General features: G+C 36.7%; 1 protein-coding gene across 2 annotated transcripts in view; it reads left to right on the top strand.

The window, feature by feature from the left end:
- LOC126184925 (uncharacterized) overlaps positions 1-13,056 on the top strand; it is a 207,762-nt gene extending 194,706 nt beyond the window's left edge. For both annotated transcript variants that reach the window (XM_049927597.1, XM_049927596.1), the window contains exon 7: positions 10,023-13,056. In XM_049927597.1, the coding sequence (XP_049783554.1) occupies positions 10,023-11,933 (1,911 nt within the window). In that variant the 3' untranslated portion in view covers positions 11,934-13,056. The remainder of the gene's footprint in view (positions 1-10,022) is intronic.
- Positions 13,057-21,288: the final 8,232 nt, after the last annotated feature.

Below are 21,288 nucleotides of genomic sequence, written 5' to 3'. Positions count from 1 at the left end.
CTGATATTATCCCTCTTTGTAGTGTTGTGTTGTGACTAATATTTCTTGTGAAGCACATTAGCAAAACAGCTCATTTCAGCTGTCACCATTGGGACCAAGGAATTGCCAGTGTATTGAAAGATATGAAATAAACAATGTTTCATTAAAAAAACTGTGGGAGATATGGGAAGAGGCTCACTCGTGACACATCAAGAAGGGATAAAATGATGGGAAAATATATATATGCCACCCACCTACTTATGATTAAATAACAAGTAATAACAAATAAATGCAAACCTACAAAGATGCTGAAATTTGTGTGGGAAACCAGAAGAGAGGAAAACATTATGTACTTAGCTGAAGGCGGAGTTATTTGCAAGTGACCTTGTATTTGAGTAGTAAAATAATAATACCCCAATGACGACCAAACACAGTCCCTGAGGATACAGAGATTCAGGTGTCCTTATAAAAATATTTACAGGCTCAAGAAATTCAATAAGACATGCCCCCAAAACTCTCACTAAACCTGAAAGAAGCCATTTGACACTGTAGAATGCCCTACCATTAATTTGGTCATGTTTTATTCTGTTTATATCTTTCTAAAATGTTATTCACAATTGCCTCAGATCATCACTTGCTTTATTGGTTAACATCTCTTCAGGATCTATTCAGGTGACTTGCTAGGTGAACATATACATATGTGTGTGGGCATCACATTGCTATAGTGCACAAGTACAAAAGGAAACATGAGAAAACTAACTGAGATAAGTTCAGAAATTGGCATCTTGCATGGAGCTGCTCCATGTGATGATTCTGAAATAAAAGTAAGGAGGGGTCAGGAGAAAGAAGATTATCCCAATGAGGTACATTTTTTACATTGCTCAAGTTGGAGGAACTAAATGAGAATTACAGTGGTTGCTTAGATGCTATGCAAGACATATTGTAATCCAGTGGGACAGTAACCAATGTAAAACTCGAGTCACAACTTATTCTTCTCGACTTACAAAGCACTGGCAGAAAATTTTAATGGGTACATCTCTTAGTATGTAAAGGTAACCAAAGGAGTTGGTACAAATAAGAGGCAACTGAATAATAATTTTGTATTTTAGACAAACACTCATTTATTTGAAACAAACAAATAAATACTTTATAATTGTGAAGTTATTTAAATCTACTTATTTGGCCTTTTATGTAAGGGATCATAGCAGAGACCTCCACAGTGGACTGTGTCCAATCAGTAATTAGTAGAAAGGTTATTGAAAAGAGTGCTTGCAGCTCTGTGGTTCTAAAGGGGAGAGTTCTTACACCTCCATTAGTGTGTTGAGATGATGCCATGTGGCTTTAGATTAATATTCTTTCAAGAAAAAATGCAAGAAATGTTAACATTGGCTAGAGTTCGCCTAGTGACAAAATTCAGAACCCTTTGACCTAGCCACTCAGCTATCAGTCTACTGCAGAAAGCGTGATCTGTAAATAACATGAGAACAAAAGCAGATTCTCGCCTGTTAGCAATGATGTCAGTAACTGTAAGTAGCTTCAACTGTTGCTCCTGTGGAAGATAGAGCCCAAGCTTCAACTGTTACTCCATTGGAAGATAGAGCCCTGGAGTGGAGACAGTGGAGCGTAGCGTCAATTGTCAACTTAGTTCTCCTTTGTGGTGAATAGATGGAGGACTTGTATAGCCTCCTTGGACCTTTGTTGGGTTGAATTTTTTTCTCCCCTGAATTCCCTTACATATAATAATATGTTCAAAATTTAATCGTTGTGGAAGTGATCTTTTACAGCCCAAACAGTACTTTGTTTTCCTAGCTGATCTTGCTGTGATAAGAAGAAATAGGTAACACTTTTTCTGGACTCATTAATGCCTATGTTTCACAGGGAGTGTACTGGCAGTGAAGCTACACAGTATCTTTCTCTCCAACTTGTATCCCTCCATCTGGGGGTCTCCAGGAGGTAGTGATTGGACAACCAACAGATTATAACAATCGATTGGCCAGTAGACTGTTTTTCGTTCTGTTGGTTTTTCGGCAAAATGAAACTAGTCTCTGCTGCCACATCAACTATACGAATGTTTTTCACTCACTCTCTTGGTCTGATTGCTTTCATTTAATATGAGACAACAGACTGAAACTTGTCTCTGATGGTCACCTCAGTCATATGAATGTTTTCACTCAGTCTACAGCCAGGAGAGTTTTCACTTACATGTGTGTTCAGCCTTTACAGGTGTACATGAGCCATGACTAGGGTTTCAAACATTTTTAAAGACAATTATATCTCATTTCAAGCTGAGGTCAATAAAAGGCATATCTCTGAAAATGAAGTAAACAGAACATAAACACCACTCAGGGATTAAGCCTTAGGCCTGTTCCAGCTAGCCAACTGCTGTTGATAAGGCAGTACAAGGAATGATCTAATCTATGATCATGGGATATGTGCTCAGCATGTTGCCAATCTTTCCAGCCATTATTGCCAACAGTTCAATCCTGATGATGCTGCTGCTGCTGCTTCATTCAAGCAGCTCCTCATTTGGCCTCACTAGGCTGAGTGGACCCTGTTCCAGACCTACCTACCAAGATTGAAAAAATTCTGAGAAGGTACTGGGAATTTACTCCAGGTCTTTCTGCACCGAAGGCAGCGACACTAATCATTTGGATATGGAGGTGGTCCTAAAAATATGCTAGGTGAGGAGTATTGTCGTCAGTAGAGAAACAGTAACAGCAGAATGGGCGAGACAGGAGAGCTCAGTGACTTTGAACATAAAACGGATCATTGGACATCATCTGAGTAACAGATCCATTAGGAACATTTCAGTCCTTCCAAAAAGCTACCCACACCAGCTGTTGATGATGTGACTGTGAAGTGGAAACATGTAGGAATAACCACAGCTAAACTGAGATCAGGTAGGCTTCATGTACTGACAGACAGGGACCATCAAGCACTGGAGAGCTTGGTTTAAAAATTCACACACAATCAGCAGAAAGAATCACTTGTGAATTCCAAATTGCTACCATCAGTCCAGCTGGCACAATGACTGTCTGTAGGGAGTTAAAAACAATGAGTACAATGGTTGAGCAGCTCCTCATAAACCACATGTCTGTAGTCAGTGCTAAGCAATGCTAGAGGTGATGTAAAACGTGATGCCACTGGGCGGTGGATGACTTGAAACAAGTGATTTGGAGTGATGAATCACGCTATTCCCTTTGGCAGTCCGATGATAGCGTTTGGGTTTGGCAAATGCCTGGAGAACATTACCTGCTGTCATGTGTTGTGCTTACAGTGAAGTATGGAGGACATGATGGTATGGTATAGGGGCGTTTGTCATGGTTAGGGTGCAGTTCCCTCATCACACTTTAAAAAAAACTACTTGTGTGGAAACAGTCATGATTGCAAAATACCATTTATTTAAAATAATTGCTTTTGGCCATCTTGAGAGTGATTGCACCATCTGCTGGAACTGGTGGTGTGTTGAGCAGCTGCCTGTTGTCAAGAGCAGAGCACTTATTGTGCAGATGCTCAACATGTCACCAGTTTCAGCAAATGGTGCAGTCAATCTGGAAGTGGCCTACTGTATGTGCCGATACCGGTCATTTTAAATGATATTTTGAGATCGTGACTATTTCTTCATAAGTAACTATCACAAGTAAGATCACTGATGTTCCCAACCATGTTGGTTAAAAACTTTAAAAAAACACTAAATGGAGAGGAATTTTACAGCATTGTATACTGTGTACAGTAGAGGAACAGTCTGGAGATAATGATTGTTTGTATCAGCATGTCAATGCACCCTATCATAAAGGAGCATTTGCATGGCAATGGTTTGTGAACAATAACATACCTAAAAATGAACTGGCCTGCCCAGAGTCCTGACCTTAATCCTTTTTAACACCTTTGGGATGAAGTAGAACATCAACTTCGCTCTAGGTCCCAGCGTCCAATGCCACTACCTTTTCTGGTTTCAGCTCTTCAGGAAGAATGGGCTGCCGTTTCTCTACCAAAATTCAGACACCTCATTGAAAGAGTCTCCGGTAGCAGACAGGCTGTCATCAAGACAAAGGGAGGACACACCCCATATTAGCCCTTAACTCATGACGTGTGGTCTCTCAGACTGCGCAAAAATTTTCTAACTCACTTTCCATGGTCAGTTCTGACAGAATGCCCTTCTGTAATCACAAATTCTACAAGATTTTCTTGTTCATTGCACTGTCACTTTCTAGTTTGTTTGGACATACGTTGTAGTCTCCTAGACCATGCCTTGTCAATCTACATACCATTTTTCTTTAGTATAGTACAAAATGTGTTCACAGGAACCTGTCAGTTTTAACAGTCCTAGATTTGATGAAATTGCTAGTCAATGGATGTAAAAAGATGTCAATGATATAGTTCAATGGATAGACAAAAAAGACAATGCTTTTACAGTAACTAGTGATCACAGTTCTGCTAGCAGAGGATCATTCAGTGGCAAGGGATGTTTGTATTTAGGTGAAAGAACATCTGTGAGAAGCAGACATGAAAGAAATATTAAGGAAGAAAAATTAGTGTTTAAAGCCCCATTGACGCTGAGGTCATTAGACCTGGGACACCAGTTCGAATTGGGGAAGGAAATCTGTGTCCTTTTCAAAGGAACATCTCTGCATTTGCTGTAAGTGTCTTAGGGAACTCATGCAAAACCTAAAACTAGGTGGCTGAATGGGGACTTGAACCACCATCCTCCTGAATGTGCTTTGTCACAGCCCTACCACACGCAGTACATGAAATAGAAGTGAGTGTGAGGAAAAGTAAGTGTATTGGTAATGATGTCAAATCATGGAAATTGTTGGTCCATTTTCCTTAGATGCCAGGGTAACCAGTGAATGGTACTTTAGCCATGCTGTGAAACCAGTTTAGTATGGGACATGTCCACACTTTGACAGTATAATTGTGTGCTTAATTGTCTGTGCTGTAGATGCATTCATGTAATACTGAACATCTTTCCATAACATCATGAAGGTAGCCCAAGCCAGACATGACCAAATTGTTTCTTTCTATGTGGTTTCTACAAATAACGGTTGTGCCACAGGAAACCCAAAAGTGAACTACAACACAACGCTATCTTTGTGAAGTTACACATTCTCTAAGATTTGTCTTGAACTATGGTAATGATGGAGGCTACTTTATCTCTAGTAATGATGATACTTAAATGTCTTGGGGAAAATTTAATTATAAGATCTATAAGATTACCTATGGTACAGGGCTTCCCCATTACATCCAACACGGGTGCTATTCCAATACTAGAGAGTCCTGGCAATAGTGACAATGTAGGGGGGAAATAAGCTGAAGATATGAATTGAAGTTTGTGTTGGGGAGGGCATTTGACTTGGGTAGTTCATGCAGAAATGTTGACCATACTGCTGTGGTGGTGTAATGGTTAGCATTTGTGCCTAGTAAGCAAGAAGACCCATGTTCGAGTCCTGACTGTGGCACAAATTTTAATTCATTTCTTCAGATTCTGTCAACATCATAGAGAATGATTGTAAATAATTATCGTTATTGTAGATAATGATGAGACCTAAATGTCTTGAGGAAAATTTAATTATAGTATCTGTTTGTTGTGGAGTGTTATCATCAGTGTATTGGGACAACTTCAAAAACTTTGATGTAAAAGAATGTGTGGAAAATGTTATCCATTACGGATACTTGCTTGTTGCAGTTATTACTTTTATATGGATTCTGTAAAGATGTTGTTTCAAACAGATGTGTGATAAAATACATATAATGACATTATATGTTCCCTCTGTACATGAAACACCAAATAACAGAAAGACAGATGATCAAAATGTGGATGTGGTTTTACAAAAATTTTGTAGATATATATTTGACCCAGTAAAGTTACTGAAAAGTGAAAAATATAGAATGTCATTTTAAAAAATGGCAACCAAGTTTTTATTTGGTCAGTACTCAACCCATCATTTTGAATAAAACTAAACCCCTCTGAGCAAGAAATCCGATGAGCATGCCACAGGGCGAAATGTGCACAGAGATGTGCAGAAGAGCACTGGATGAACCAGAAACAAGGGAGCCACCTGATAAATGGAAAGGTCCTATTCGTAAAGAGAATGTAAAGAGGGAGTTGACAAAAAAAGAATGAGTGATCGTAGTCAGTGACAGAAAAATGTGGAAAAGACATATTGAGTAAGCATAAGGTTAATTGGTTCAAAGTGGACAATGATAGAGAATGGTTTTTAAATATACCTTATTAATTTTAACTACATATATCTTACAACATTTTACTACAAGTACTGACAGCTGCACTGTCCAAATGGACACCAGATGGCTAAATACCCAAGAACATTTTAAGATTTCTTCTTGTCATCCAAAAATTCATAAGGCACACTTCTTGTGACCATGAATATGTGAATTTTATAATTATTTTTGCTAATACTTATCATGTCTTCTGTATTTTTCATATACAAATTTATGGGAAACCACCTGAAACCAACAAAGCTGTTACCAGTACGCCAAATGTGATCATTTCTAAGTAATTTTTTGAGCCATGTCCAAGTACTTAGTAAGTTGTTTAGTTGGCTATTCAAATAACTTATAAGTGTGCAGCTGAGTAATGCCATCAACAACTACTAGTATTTTGACAGTTGAACAGTTTGTCATTTTCAAGTTACAAATCTAAACCCTTGATGCATAGAGTTGTAGTGACACTGAAACCAAAAAGTGGCTGAAGAACAACAGAATACACAGAGTCAACAATTAACATCACTACACAGCCAAAGATGACCAACATAAGACATTAATGATAGTGAAACATTAACTGACAACAGGTAAGCAAGTACCACTAATTCTGTCCATGTTCTGTTTAACTGAGGAGAGAGCAGATTTCCAAGCATAATTAGGCATAACCTTCCACTCTGTTTATACAGTCACAGTGATCTGTTGGTGCATTTGTACCTGGAAAATGAGAGGGTGTTCACCTATCAAAATATCTGCAGTTCTCAGGGATGTTACCTGTCTGCATTCACGTAAGATATACAAACATCTAATATGCTGGGAGAAGCTCAAGTCTCATGTATTATTATCGAAGAAATCTGTGTAGCATACTTTGTGTTGATTTTATGCATAAATGCATAAGCATACATAGCCGCAGCACACTGATATCACATGGTATATATCATTCTGTATTAGAAAGCAGTTCTTGAATCAAGGCTTTAGAAAGAAATTGTTGCTCATTTCAGAATTGCATATGAAAGTGGAGTTTGTTTTTGAGAGTGATTGACATCTGCCAGTCACTGTACCAGTCTTGATCCTCTGCAGATATTCCTGCATTTCACTACTGTATTCTGACATTGTCACCTCCCTATAGAAAATTGCATGGTGCATGATTTCTGTTTTACAAGGATGGTGTATCCACAGCTTTTGTCACATGCTGGTGACAAATAGACATGAATTTTTCATCTCGGTTGGTGTAGAACAGGGAATTGGCGATAATAAAGCTGTTAGAACACCTCTGAATATGGTTGTAAATAAGAATACAAAGACAGATAGGAAGATATTTCTCTTTTGCAAGAGTGACAAGAAACAGATTTTAGATCACCTTATAGGTCAATATGAAAATTTCATCTCCAGCACTGTCAATGTTGAATGCCAGTGGACAAAGTTCAATATGCTTTAGATTGGTACGTGCCACCCAAAGTTGTGAGGCATGGAAAAGACCCTCCATGATTCGACCATCATGTTAAGAAACCTGCTATGAAAGTTAAGACAGCTGCATTGCAAATTAAAAGTAGCTGAAGCCTCACAGATGAACAAAAGCTAAACAAATCCAAAATTAGCATGAAGAGGGCCATATGTGAAACATTCAACAAACTCAAAGGTAAATTCTGTTCACTGACTTTATAGAAAATCCTTATAAGTTTTGGTCTTATGTTAAATCATTAAACAGGTCAAAGCCATATGTGCAGACATTCTGTGACTGTAGTGCCACTGAAATGGAGGATGACACAGAAAAGACCAAAATATTAAATGCCTTTTTCTAAAACTGTATCACAGCAGCAGTTCACTCTGTATTTCCACCTCTAAATTGTCACACGAATGACAAAAGGCAGATGTCAAAATAAGTGACCATCAGATATAAAAGCAACTGAAATCGCACACAGAGGAAAGGCCACTGGACTGGGTTGCCAATTTAATTCTGCGTAGAGTATGCAGGAGAACTTTCCCCTCTTCTAACCAGTGTCTGTTGTAGGTCTCTGGGGGAGTGAATCATTTTTAATGACTGAAAAAAGGACAGATTATTTCTGTTTTCAAAAAAGGGTCATTGAACAGATGCACAAAACTATAAGCTTATATCTCTGATGTTGATCTGTTGTAAATTTTGGAACATGTTTTATGCTCGTGTATTATGTTATTTCTGGAGACCGAAAATCACCTACATGAGAATAAATACTAGTATTGAAAACAATGGATATGTGAAATCCAGTCCACATTAAAACCAGAAAGCATTAAATACAGGCAGCTAGTTAGATGCTGCGTTCCTTGACTTCTGGAGGACATTCAGCGCAGTTCCCCACTGCCGCATAAATGAACAAAATATGAGTGTACAGAGTATCAGATCAGCTGTGTGACTGCATTGAAGAGTTTCTAGCGAACAGAACACTGCATGTCATTCTCAGTAGAGAGAAATCATCAGACATGAAACTAACTTTTGGTGAGCCCCAAAGGAGTGTTTCAAAATATAATCATATAAATTACATAGTAGCTAACATTGAAAGTTCCAGAAGACTTTTCGTGCATGATGCTGTTGTATGCAAAGAAGTCACAACGCTAGAAAATTGTAGCAAGATGCAGGAAGCCCTGTAGAGGATCAATATTTGGTGCAGGGATTGACACTTAACCATCAGTATAAACAAATGTAACATACTAAGCATAAATAGCCAGAAAGACTCATTATTGTTTGGATAAATAGCCAGAAAGACTCATTATTGTTTGGTTACATGATAGTAGAATAATCACTGGAAGCAGTTGCATTCATAAAGTATGTAGGAGTATGCATATGGAATGATTTAAAGTAGAATAACTACATAAAACTAATCAGAGGTGAGGCAGATGCCAGATTGAGATTCATCTGAAGAACCCACAGGAAATGTAATCCGCCCACAGAGTAGATAGCGTATGAAACCTTCATTTGACCAATACCTGAATAGTGCTCATCAGTCTGGGATCTGTACCGAATAGGATTGATAGAGTAAATAGTGAGGATCCAAAGAAGAGCATATTTAATTATTGGTTCATTTAGTAAGCACAAAAATATCACAGAGATACTCAATGCAGAGATGCTGAGTGCAGTGGCAGATGCGGGAAGAGAAGCATTCTGTATCACAGTATTGTTTACTGTTGAAATTTTTAGAGCATACGTTCCTAAAAGAGTCAGGCTCCTCATATGTATCACTCATGAAAAGACCATGAAGGTAAAATTAGAGAGATCTGAGCCCACTCAGAGGTTTACCAGCAGTCATTGTTTCGGTAAACCAGACATGACTGGAACAGGAAAAGGGGAAATGACATTGATACACAATGTGCAGTCCACCACTCACCATAAGGGAACTAGTGGGATATAGATGTAGAGAAATAAACTTGAGAATGAGCCATGCTGAAAACTAGTAGTGTTTAATAAAGTACAGTTTTAAAATACATCCTGGTGGAACTTATTTCAAATTCTTTCAGCATCATTTTCATTGTAAAGAAAAGAAAGTGTGCCATTTCTGCAGTAAAGGCAGCTATGCTGATTTAAGTACACCAGCTGACCAAAGTCTGGAAAAATCAGTTGCACAATATTGTTTCTGCACTGACGATATGAACTTGGTAGTTGTAAATGGTTTGAAGCTTTAGAAGTTTATTTTTGATTTTAATGCTTTGATTGCCTTCAACTGTAATTAGTAACTAAAGATTTTGGGTGAATCTGTTACAGCACTGATAACCATTATCGTAGTCCGAACACAATATTTCTGGGCTTATGGATAGTTCTCACATTAATATACTTTGTTTTTTACTTGTTTCAGTATATGTGGGTGATGCCATCATCAAGTGCCAGATGTGCACAGCTTCCTCGTGCTGCTGATAAGGTTCCTTTTTATGCTGCTCTCAAGAAATTCAGAGATTATCTCAATGGAATAATTACAGACCTTGATGAAACAGAGGTAGTTTTCACAGACTCTAAGCTGAAGAACTACTTTGAACCGGAACTGAAAGATGAGCCAAAGGATGAGCACAGTTTCTATGGTTATGGACGAATTCCTGCCAATGATGAGCTGACTGATCTGAGTAATGCAGTCATGAAAAAAGAAGATCAGCCACCAGCTAAGAAGAAGAGAGGAAGGCCAAAGAAGATTAAATCAGATTGTGTTGAAGTAAAAAAACCTAGTGCCGAAGCACCGAAGAAAGAGCCTAACAATGTTTGTGAAGTGCCAAAGAAGAAAAGGGGCAGGCCAAAAAAAATTAAGACAGAGGATGTAATTCCAAATACTAATGGCCTTATTGACCATACAAATTCATCAACAACAGTTTCTAATAATTGTTTCTCTCCCCCTATTCAGTCACCATCTAGCTATGGACAACAGAATTTCTCACCTTCATATGGAGGACACTCTCATTCGTACTCCCAACACCCTTCGCAATCACCATCAGAAATTCCTAATTATCATCACTCACCTGTTCCATCACAGCAGCATTATACACAGTCCCCTCAGCCACCATCACAGTCCTTCACTCACTCTGATCTTTCATCTGAAATCAGTGCAGCAATTTCGTCTGAACATAATCTAGGATCTCCATCACCAACTTCTCCAAGTCTGGCACCTCCTGACTTTGAACCTCCGAGTAGCATGCCAGAGGAAACAAATGATGGGCAGCAAAGTGCGGCTAGAACATCAAAGGAAGAGGTAATGGGAGAAAATAACCAAAATCCCACTGAGTGTCGGTTTTCAAGTCCTGCACCTCCCAATGATTCCAATAATCTAGGTTACCCAAATTATGGAAATTTCCAGACAAGTCCAGATAACCATTCTGTTTTAGGTTATACAGGGACAGAATACAATTCAAAGAGAAATTTAAACCAGGATGTATCATCCAAAAGTTTATCAGGGCTTGAATCTTTGGTAGATCAAATTCCAAGTATTGCAGATGGTGAGGCCCCTCATAGTACAATTGGAAACGGTAATGTTGAAGAGCAGTTCAGCAATGGCCATATTCCTACCACTCAGTTTAATGACAACTCAGGGTACCTTGGAGGCTATTCAAGTGGTCAACAGTACAGTGCAGCGAACGGTCACAATTCTAATAATTATAGTCCACATTATACAAGCTCTGGTTCAAACTACTCTGTCAGCACATCAAACAGTTATAGTTTGCATCATAGTAATGGAAGCATGAACTTTTCTGTAACATCACTTGCAAACAGCAGTACAGCAGTGAATCATGAAGCAGGAGGACAAGTTTCTAGTTCATTCTCTGTCAGCAGCTTAGCTTCCAACTATGCACCAATGAACTCTAATGTTAATACGTACCCCAATCTAATTGGTGCACCACACCCAATGGCCAGTCATGTAGTGAGTAGTGCAAATGGAATGTTTGGCAATGGAATGAGTGGTGGAATAATGGAACGAGCATGTGGTATGGGCAGTTCGATGGGAACTCTGGGATCACCTGTGGGACTTCACAACCCCATGAGCATGGGAACACATTCTTTGCCATATCCATATGGTCAGTACTCTCATAGTGCTCCACCGTATGCTGGAGCATCTGGGGGTAGCTTTCAGTATCCTCCAGCTCACAGCTTGCATGTGCCAAGTCCAAATTATCCATACCCGTCCCCGTACTCAAACAGTACCTATCCTCAACCGAGCTACCTCCCAAATCACATGCTTGATCGATTAAAACAGGACAGAATGGATATTGGGTTTGGTAGTTTTTGATAGTTATGTTAATAATGAACAGTAAGAAGAGGACTTTTCAAGAAACAGTTGCAATCTAACAACAGTTATATGTGCATTTTGTATGTAGTGACAAAGAAGAGAATGATAAATTCAGTGATGTGTGCATGTAATCCAGTGTTTGTTGTATTCTAAAATTTATATTTAACTTTATGAAGATCTACTAATACATTGCAGTATGGATGCATAGCTTTTTTAATGTGATACTGTTAAAAATTACTATAACTTGTACAAAAATAACAGGTGTGTTGTTATTTGACTGCCTGTTTGTTTTTTGTTTTTGTTTAATCTTATGTTGTGTTTGAAAATAATCACAGGGTATATAATGCCAAAACTCGTCAATGTGCTAGAGACATGGTTTTGTATCTTATGGGAGCTTCTAAAGTCTCCACTGTAAATTTCATGACAGGCTTCAGTACTGTGATTTTTAAGATCTGCCACAAGGCTTTGTTCAGAAATATATGTTGATGGATCTCTATGTGCAGAATTTTTTGAGTTTTCATGGCAGCTGGCCTATAGTTGTATTACTGTTTCAATTTTTTCCTCTGTAATTCATGTGTGTGACTGAAATGTCTGTACACAACTTTGTACATTGAGTCTCTCTCTCTCTCTCTCTCTCTCTCTCTCTGTGTGTGTGTGTGTGTGTGTGTGTGTGTGTGTGTGTGTTTTGAATGCACATATGTGTGCTTGGAGGTGTGTGAGCATGCACATTCATGTGCACACATGCAAATATGTCTGTCTGCCTGTCTTATGACTGTCTGTCTTATGTCTGTCTGTCTTCTCTCCAAATGTTAGATGTGATGCATGTATGACTGAATATTTTTCTAAGAATGAAAATACATGGGAGTGGTTAAACAAAAGCTTTTAGTAGAGTAGGTGAAGTTACCAGAATTGTACAAATACAGAAACTTGATTGTACTGTTTTATGTCAATGGTATGTAGTAAATTGAATGGATTACTGTTTTAAGACTGCAGCTGCAAATCAGCATTGACCATGATTTTATTAAGTTGGATGGTGTTCAGTCACTGAGGTCAACAGAATATGACATTTTCAGTTAGAATGTCTGGGATTCCTGCCTGTCATTAATAAAAGTTTTGAATTGTTGCTGTGACTATTTCTGTACAATAACCTTGTTTCATTGTTATGTAATTATTACCCTTTGTAGTTCCATATTGTGCTTTGGTTGTTGAGAGAAAATTGTTGTAAAATTTATCCAAAATATATTGTAGGTAACTGAAAATAATACAGAAATCTCTTTGGGAATCAAAATAAGAAAACTTATTAATACCTACCTCTGCCGGTCCCATGTGATTGGAATAGCAGTTCATTCTACAGATGACAAGGATGAACTGAATAATTTCAATAAACTAATTAAATTCTATGATTTGTAACCTTGTGAACAGTTTTACGAAAAACTGTATTGTACCTTGAAATTATGAAGTCTGTGGTTTCACCTGTATCTCAACTACGTACCATTTTAAAATTTTATAACTAACATTTTAAATGTGGAAGAAATAGAGTGACTTTCTGTTGTTTCAAATGCCTTTGATCACTTCCAATCTTGATGGCAGATAGTACTGAGCAAAGCAGTGAATCATTAACATGTTTGCACAATGGATTCAGTTTCTGTTCTACAGTCCTAAATAAAAAATATTTATTCTTACGAACAAAATAGTTATTTGAAGTTTGGTTTGTGTAAGAAGAGCATTTGTCTTTATGAAGTGTGTGCGCTTAAGTAATAAGAAGAGAGATCTGTCAATGAATATCCTGAGACATCAAGGACTTTTACACTTTTCATTGAAGAATATAACTTACACTGTACCAGGTTTTCATCCCCTGGAAATTCTTAGCTCATGAGAATATGTGTTGTATGAGAATAAAAGCAAATTGTTACTATTAACATAAATAATTCTTCCTATTTCTTTTAATGTCTTCCTCCTGTTGTTAGTTTTTAGTATCACTAGGTGCTAATGTGCACTCTTTTACAATTTTCTGATATTTGTTCCTATGGCTATATCAGTTATAGCTGTCACCATAACTGGAAAGATGTAAAGTGTTAGTATAACAGTGTAAATGGAAAAGTTTGTTAAACCTAAACATAACAATATAGCAATCAATGTTGTTATGGTAATTGTGAGAAAAAAGTAACTTCCGAAATAATACAAACTTTTCAACAGAGGTGTAGTAAATTTATGTTCTGTTCTGTATGTTATACATGTTTATCAGAAAGCCACCATATAAATGAAGATGAGACTTAAGAGAGGAAGGTGCCTAGCATATAATAGATGTCTGAAAATTTGTTTTCTGAAATATCTCATTTATTTCTCTTGACAGTTTATTTATTTATCTGTAATACTGCTTTAACAAGAGCAAGTATGTGTAACTCTGTGTTAAGTTTGTGTGTATATAGAGATTATACTGTAGACATACATCTGTGATACATATGTCAGATCTATGACACAAATATGTCAAGATTTTGTTATATGATAAACAGGATCACAAAGTTAATATGTGCCCCATGGGCTATTTCTGGTCACAAATTGAATGGCTGTGGTTATTATGTCTGTAGTAGCAATAGCTATTTCCCATAACTGACCACTGAAAATTGCCCCTTCTGCCCAACAGTCCTGCTTAGCATAAGCTGAATGTGAGAATGTCTCTGCTTATTGCTGCATTTTACTTCTTCATATGTATTTAGTTCTGTGATGGGAGTTTCTGCTCCAAATAGTGAAGGCAGTATTGTTCACTGTATAATGCAGCAATGATAGGTAGGCCATCTTTATTCATCACCAAGCTAGGATATCAAGGAAAAAGATTAATCAAAATTAAAAAGTCGGAAACAAATATATGTATCAAAGCAAAGTGTAGGCAGGAATTGATGATACAGTGTTGTAGTGATGCTCTAACAAATTAAACATTCCTTTTGTTACAGAGGGAAGGTGTGTGTGGGACTGTTGTGAAAAATGAGATTAAAGGATAAATCAGTGCAGAACTGAAGCAGTGAGAGAAATTGTCCCATGAGCCTGTATAATACAAATAATAATGTTGAATATGGTTTCTTGCTTTGCACATAACTGAGCTTGCTTTTCTTTTTAATTTCAGCTTTTATCGCTAACCAGCTTCCCTGCACTCTGGACAAGTTGTAATGATACAGTTTTCTAATGTCTCCTGCGTCCATAACTTTTGTGAACAGTTTCATTTATAGGCAGCAGGCTTTAACTATGATCTATATTAATAGTCTTGTGAAATAATACCAGATTCTAACTGTTCCATCGGTATTGAATTCACCAGTGATTCAGTCCAAGTTCAGTGTTTTCAATGCTGAGGAATGTTATCAGCTATTGTCTTATTATAACAAAAAGTCTTGGCAATAATGTTTAATGATTTGGTGAATCCATAAAAACCCATAATCTGGAAGCAGATTTGAACCCAGTTCTAAATGATTAAAAACAATTATTTTTCACTGTATCGCCCCATGTGCTTCCTTGGCAAGAAAACATTCAAGTGGATATGCCTGACAGTTAATAACTGTATCATATTTGCAGCTTTCTTGCCATTTCTGCAGCTAGGAAGCAGTGCCTGTTTTCTTGGCTTTTGCATTGGCAGATGTGAATCTAACAAGAAGGTTCACAAATCTCATTACTTTCATTCTGGTTAAACTTGTTGAAAAGTATTGAATTAAACAATAAAAGTAACATCTTTATACACCATGAGTTACAAGTTTAATATATCTTATTCTCTCTTAATCTGTGCCACTATCACAAGCTACTCCTCCTCCTCCTCCTCCTCCTCCTTTAGGAGCATATTCTTGCTTTACATCAAGGTCTAACTCTGTTTGTAAGCCACTTCTATTCTTGTGGAGCCCACCTAAAGTAAAATTTATTTCTGAAATCCTAGTATGAACAGTGGAAGAAATCTTTGCCCTCTCTCCCCAATTGTGAATCATATAATGTGCACATCTGTGGATGAAATTAAAATAGAATCTGAGAACATATGAAGCATTTCATATACAGACTGGAAAACTACTTAAAACCAACATCCATGTTGGTTGGCTTGCAGCCGCAGTTATTTGCCTTTACACACTGGACCCAATTCACTTTTGTAGGTGCCAAGTACTTATTTCAAATGATCAGCCTTCTGTTCCCTAAAGCAGTGGTTTTAGAAAAATTCATTTACTTCAGTAGTTAATGTTTCTCTGCACTTTCAGAAATCTGTAAATTCCATATGCTGTCAATATTGTGTAGTGTAGAATCATGGATCCATTTTTCTGTGATTTGTTGGTCAAATGGTGTTTGTTATATGCCCACACAAATGAGGAAATCACAAATATCTCCATATAGTAGCATATAAACTAATTTGATAGAGAGAATACATGTGAGCTCATCTCATAGTCATTGTGGGGTGTGTTACACAATTACAAAAGAAACTTTAATTAGAAAGGTGCTTTATTATCCAGAGCATTTGTTTCCTGAAGACTGAAGGTGTAGACTTGATTGTTATACAAATTTTTCTGTTTACTGAACGATTTCTATCCTACCTGCTTGATTTTACTGTTCATTTTTAGTCTGATACATACTCTCAGTATCCTGTGTTGTAAATGTTTTGTTTGTTTATTTTTAACTATAATTTCAAGATTAAATATTATCAAGAAAAACAAAAGTTATGAACAATAGGAAAACAATTGTTTCAACCATATTTGTTGAAGGGAGGGCTAAAAATGCCACAAAAGTCTTTTCTTGTGTCGATCAAGAACAAAGGACACAAGCTTTGCAATTTTGCCGAAAATAGTAAGGAAGATATAGGTACATTACAGAGGGGAATAAATTACATGACCCTAAGAGATGAGATACAAATTCCAGAGACAGCTCTGAACTACTTTAACGATGTGCTTCTCCCAACTTGAACTTTTAAATCACTTAATCTTGTGGGATTTGTGTAACTATAAAAGAAAGAACATTTAGTTGAGATGACTCTGGCTCATAAATGAGTATAAGAAAAATCAGCTCATTCTGTACATGTCATTGCTTGACTTTTAATGTGCTTCTCTCAACTCGAACCTGTAAATTACTTCATCTTGTGGGTTTTGTATAACTACAAAAGAAGGAAGATTTAGTGCATACACCACCTGCTCTTTAATAATTATCAAAAGTGTAAGAACAACCAGCTAATTCTCTACATTTAAGAAATGGCATTTAATTTTAATATTTGTGTTAATACTCGCTCTAACAGATCAGTTCTCTCCCCTCTACTCTTATAAATTCCCAAAAAATCTCACAAAATATGGTTGTCAGCTGTTTTCTTGAAGTGTTGAATAATATATTGTGCAGAACACCTAAGAAACTATCAACAACTGTTAATTGCGTATCATGAGACTGAAAACTTCCATTGTTTTATACCCCCACATATTTCAGTTGTTCTTTTTTGTGTATTTGTTTGGCAGCACTGCACATCTGGTTTTACATTTATACAATTTATGTGTGTAGGAATGTGGTACTGTTGTTGGCTGGTAGTAAACTGAAATAAATGTGAAGGTTATTTGTCAAATATTTTTACTGTGCTCTTCAAATGTGTATTTATTTCTAATTATTTTACTATTCTTAATGTGCAGCTATGTTTGACAAATTTATTCAGATTTAAATTTTCAGAGACAGAGGTCTCAATGATTTTTCAGTTTATGTAATAGTGCAGTGCCTAGCTCTTCTAATTGAAAATAAATTATTAATTGCTTCTTAAATGTAACTGTATATGTTCAGTAAAAGGAACTTATTTTCAGCATTAAATAATGAGGATGTGAGTATATTATAGATACTTATATGTCTGTTGTTTTATTGTTATATTGCACAAGATATTTCGGATGTGTATATAGTATAATAGTCTCTCTCATTGAGACCTTTTTATTTCAATGACCCTGATGAAAACAATCTTCATCATCTGTAAAAAAAAAAGTTTTTATATCATATTAATGAAAGAGCTTATTCAAGGTCCATAAGAAAGGAACAAAGGAATGTGTAGTTTGACATTAAAATTTTAACACACAGCCCAGAAAAGTTTGAATGATACATGTGACTGCATTTTGCTTGTGTTTGTAGGTGATTGAATACATACTTTTGAGTTCATGCACAGTATTCCTTTCCATCTAGAGAAAAATTTGTGTTAACACCACTGGCCAAAACTGTAGTTCATTGATCTTTCATGGAACAAATTTGAATGTGTCTGAACTGAATCATTGAATTTTCCTAGACTTGAAAACTTCAGGAAAGAAACTTACTGATGTGTTGGTGCATAAATTCTTCAGAGCTACTGTGATGTATTATGTCCATACCAGTCAACATTCTGGCCTCAAATGTGAAGAGTGTGTTGTATATCATATGCAACAACAGTGAAATTCAAGTGCATTATTATTCTTGTTCAGAGTGGTGTGTTGTAAGAGAGCTGTTTTACAGACCACAGAACTCTGCCAAATTTCATTAAGCTAGCAGTGGTTGGCTTAATGTACAATATAGCAAAACACTTGGGCTGTGCACAAACTTAACAGAACTATGCCCCTGATGTAATACTGGTATGTGATCTTTTCACTGTCCAATGTGTAAGGGACAGTCTATAATATGCTATGTTTTCAAAAATAAAGAAGTAGTTTATATCACTCCTGCAGTCTTGGTGTTTCTCATTTGTGTCTTTCCAAACTTTTTAATGGTGCCTCAGTTTATTATGTCAATAACACATCCATTTCTTCAAGTGTATAAAGTTAAATTGTGTAAACTGATGATATGAGACGTGCGTCAAGAGTAATAGATGCTTGTATGGCACATAAAGAACACAAAACCAGTTACCTTCACTTGACCAAACTTACAGATCATTTCATTACACAGAGAATGCTTGTTTGTTGTGTTGCTCTTAGTAACAGTGAATTAATCAAAGGGGGCCAGAATAGATTTTGATCAAATGCATAAATAATTTCTACGTAAATAATAAGAATTTCTTGGCCTCATCATAAATGCGGGAAAAATATTTGTGACCTGGCTTGAAGGAACTCTGAACAGAGTGTGGTAATGAAATTCACACATATCATGGTTTAGTTTTGGAATGTATGTTCTCCTACTTGACAAAAGTCACACACTGGCACGGTAGCACCTACAGGCATGGTTCAAACTCAGAAATTTAGTCTGCCATTTGCATTGTTGAAAGACATGAAAATGATTTTATAGAACTAAAACACTTGTTAATTGTCAGTTAAATAACAAATATTCTCTAATGGGTATCAATTATTACCCTGAAAGCTGTAGCAAGTGTTTTAGAAACCAAAGTGAGACCAAATGTCTTCAGGCATTCTCTACATTGATATCCCATCTCATTTACCAAACAAAAGACTGTATGAGACATTTCCACCAAATTGCCAGCCTTCAACTAAGTAGCTATTACCTCGTCTTTCACCAACATGAAACTTTACCATGAAGATAACTTATAACTATTCTGAATTGACTAATAGCATAATCTTGTGACAAATGAATCTGAATGGTTATTTGACTTATTGTGTTCTAGGACCATGGCAAAAGTGCTGAGTGCAGTACTAAAAAGCAGCTTAATGTACTTCTGTATGATTTGTATTCTGACGACAATAAATTTCTTCATGACTCATCAATTACATGATGAGTAATGCATTGTACGTGACCTTTATTCTCACTGTAGCAATCATTGACATTTCCTGATTGGTCAGTGTCAGCAGTATGTTTTCCAAAGAGGTAAACTGTAAGAAGTTTGAAAAAGCACAAGTACAATTCCTTCATTGATGTGAAGTCCATGTTGCAAGCTGGTAAATGGCTTTGTGGCCTTCCTGCCAGGCCTCAGTGCATTTTAGTAAAAGTGATTATATTTTTACTTATATCAATTTCCATGGTTATCAGCTTACTTCCAGGGAATGAGGTAGCCTGAAAACTAAATGACTCAGAAATGGCAAGAAATCCCAAAATTACAATCTGTGTTTAATACAGGAAACCTTTTCTATTGCTCAGATGAGGGTCTGCCCACAGGGATGGGCTTGTGACGTGATTGCCCATAGAGAACATTTCAACCAGGAAAAGGACACATTCATAAGCTGACTGTGCCTGCTGTCCAACAATGTTTGTGAGTCCAAAGGTAGAAGTGGTAAACCACAGGAAGCCTAGTAGGGCAAGCCGAAAATGAAAAGACCCTCCACTAGAAAAAAAGTAACAAATATTGACTTCTCAAGTGTATGCAGAAAAGGAATTCCTACCATTTACACACACACATAACAATAGTCTGCAGGGTTTTGTTCACAATCTTAGTAATAGGTATAACGGTGATAATGGTGAGTGCTCACTTCGATTTTATATTGTCTAAATGATGCTGTTGTCAAAGTTGAGAGAGTCTGTTGCTATTCTAGTTCTTAAATCAGCACCATGACATCATCTGAAATTTTCAGAGCAAATGCTGCATTTTTCATTATTTCAATGTCTTGAAAGTTAAAGCTAAAGCAAAATAGTCAGAACCGATGTAAACAAATTATAATAGTAATAATAATAATAATAAACAAAGAAAAATAATTATTATTATTATTATCATATTTCAAACAGTTTATGTATTTTACTGTTATTCTGCACCTACACCTGCCAGAATTCTTGTGAGGACAAATGTTTCTGATACATTGTCTTTTGAAGTGATAGCATTGTGCCCTACTAAGTGATTCATTGGGCGGAAAGAATATGACAACAAGAAAGAAAGTTTGTTAGCATGATTATTTAGTAACCTGTGTGATTTCAGTATTTAAGGCCCATTGATCTTACATGTATGAATTATTTTTAACTTTTGGTTATGAGAAACTCATTCTTTTGGAAAAATCCTAACATAGACTCTTTTAGTATGTGCCAGACTACAAATCTAAAGGTCCGAAGTTCTATCCACATTCAGTCATAGAGGTTTTTTCTGTCACTGATCACTTCTTTCATATCTGGCAATGATGTGTCAAAGTGAAACATAACAAGTTGCTCCATGTCTCAGAGTCCACATTAAAACTGTAGGCATCCCTATGATTCTCTGGATAAGAAAGGTTCAGAGGTTAGAGGAAAACAAGGATATACCTCTCGCAACAGGTCCACATGCAGTAAAGGATTGTGGCGTGTGAATGGGACCTTCAGGTTGAGGACAGCTTTGCCTTACTTAATGAAGTAAGAATAATTCTGATTTTTCTGTCAGGAATTCCACACTGAGTTGATGAGTAACAATCTGCCAGATTGGGAAAACATGGATTTTGCCTTTTGTGTGCAATGCTGTTACCTACTGATCTATGTAGGCGAAAGCAATCTATGCAGTTTTAATTCT

Source organism: Schistocerca cancellata, chromosome 4, assembly GCF_023864275.1.
Source record: "Schistocerca cancellata isolate TAMUIC-IGC-003103 chromosome 4, iqSchCanc2.1, whole genome shotgun sequence".
Lineage (NCBI taxonomy): Eukaryota > Metazoa > Arthropoda > Insecta > Orthoptera > Acrididae > Schistocerca > Schistocerca cancellata.
The sequence above is the reverse complement of the archived record's forward strand: the minus strand, read 5'-3'. Positions and strand labels throughout refer to the sequence as shown.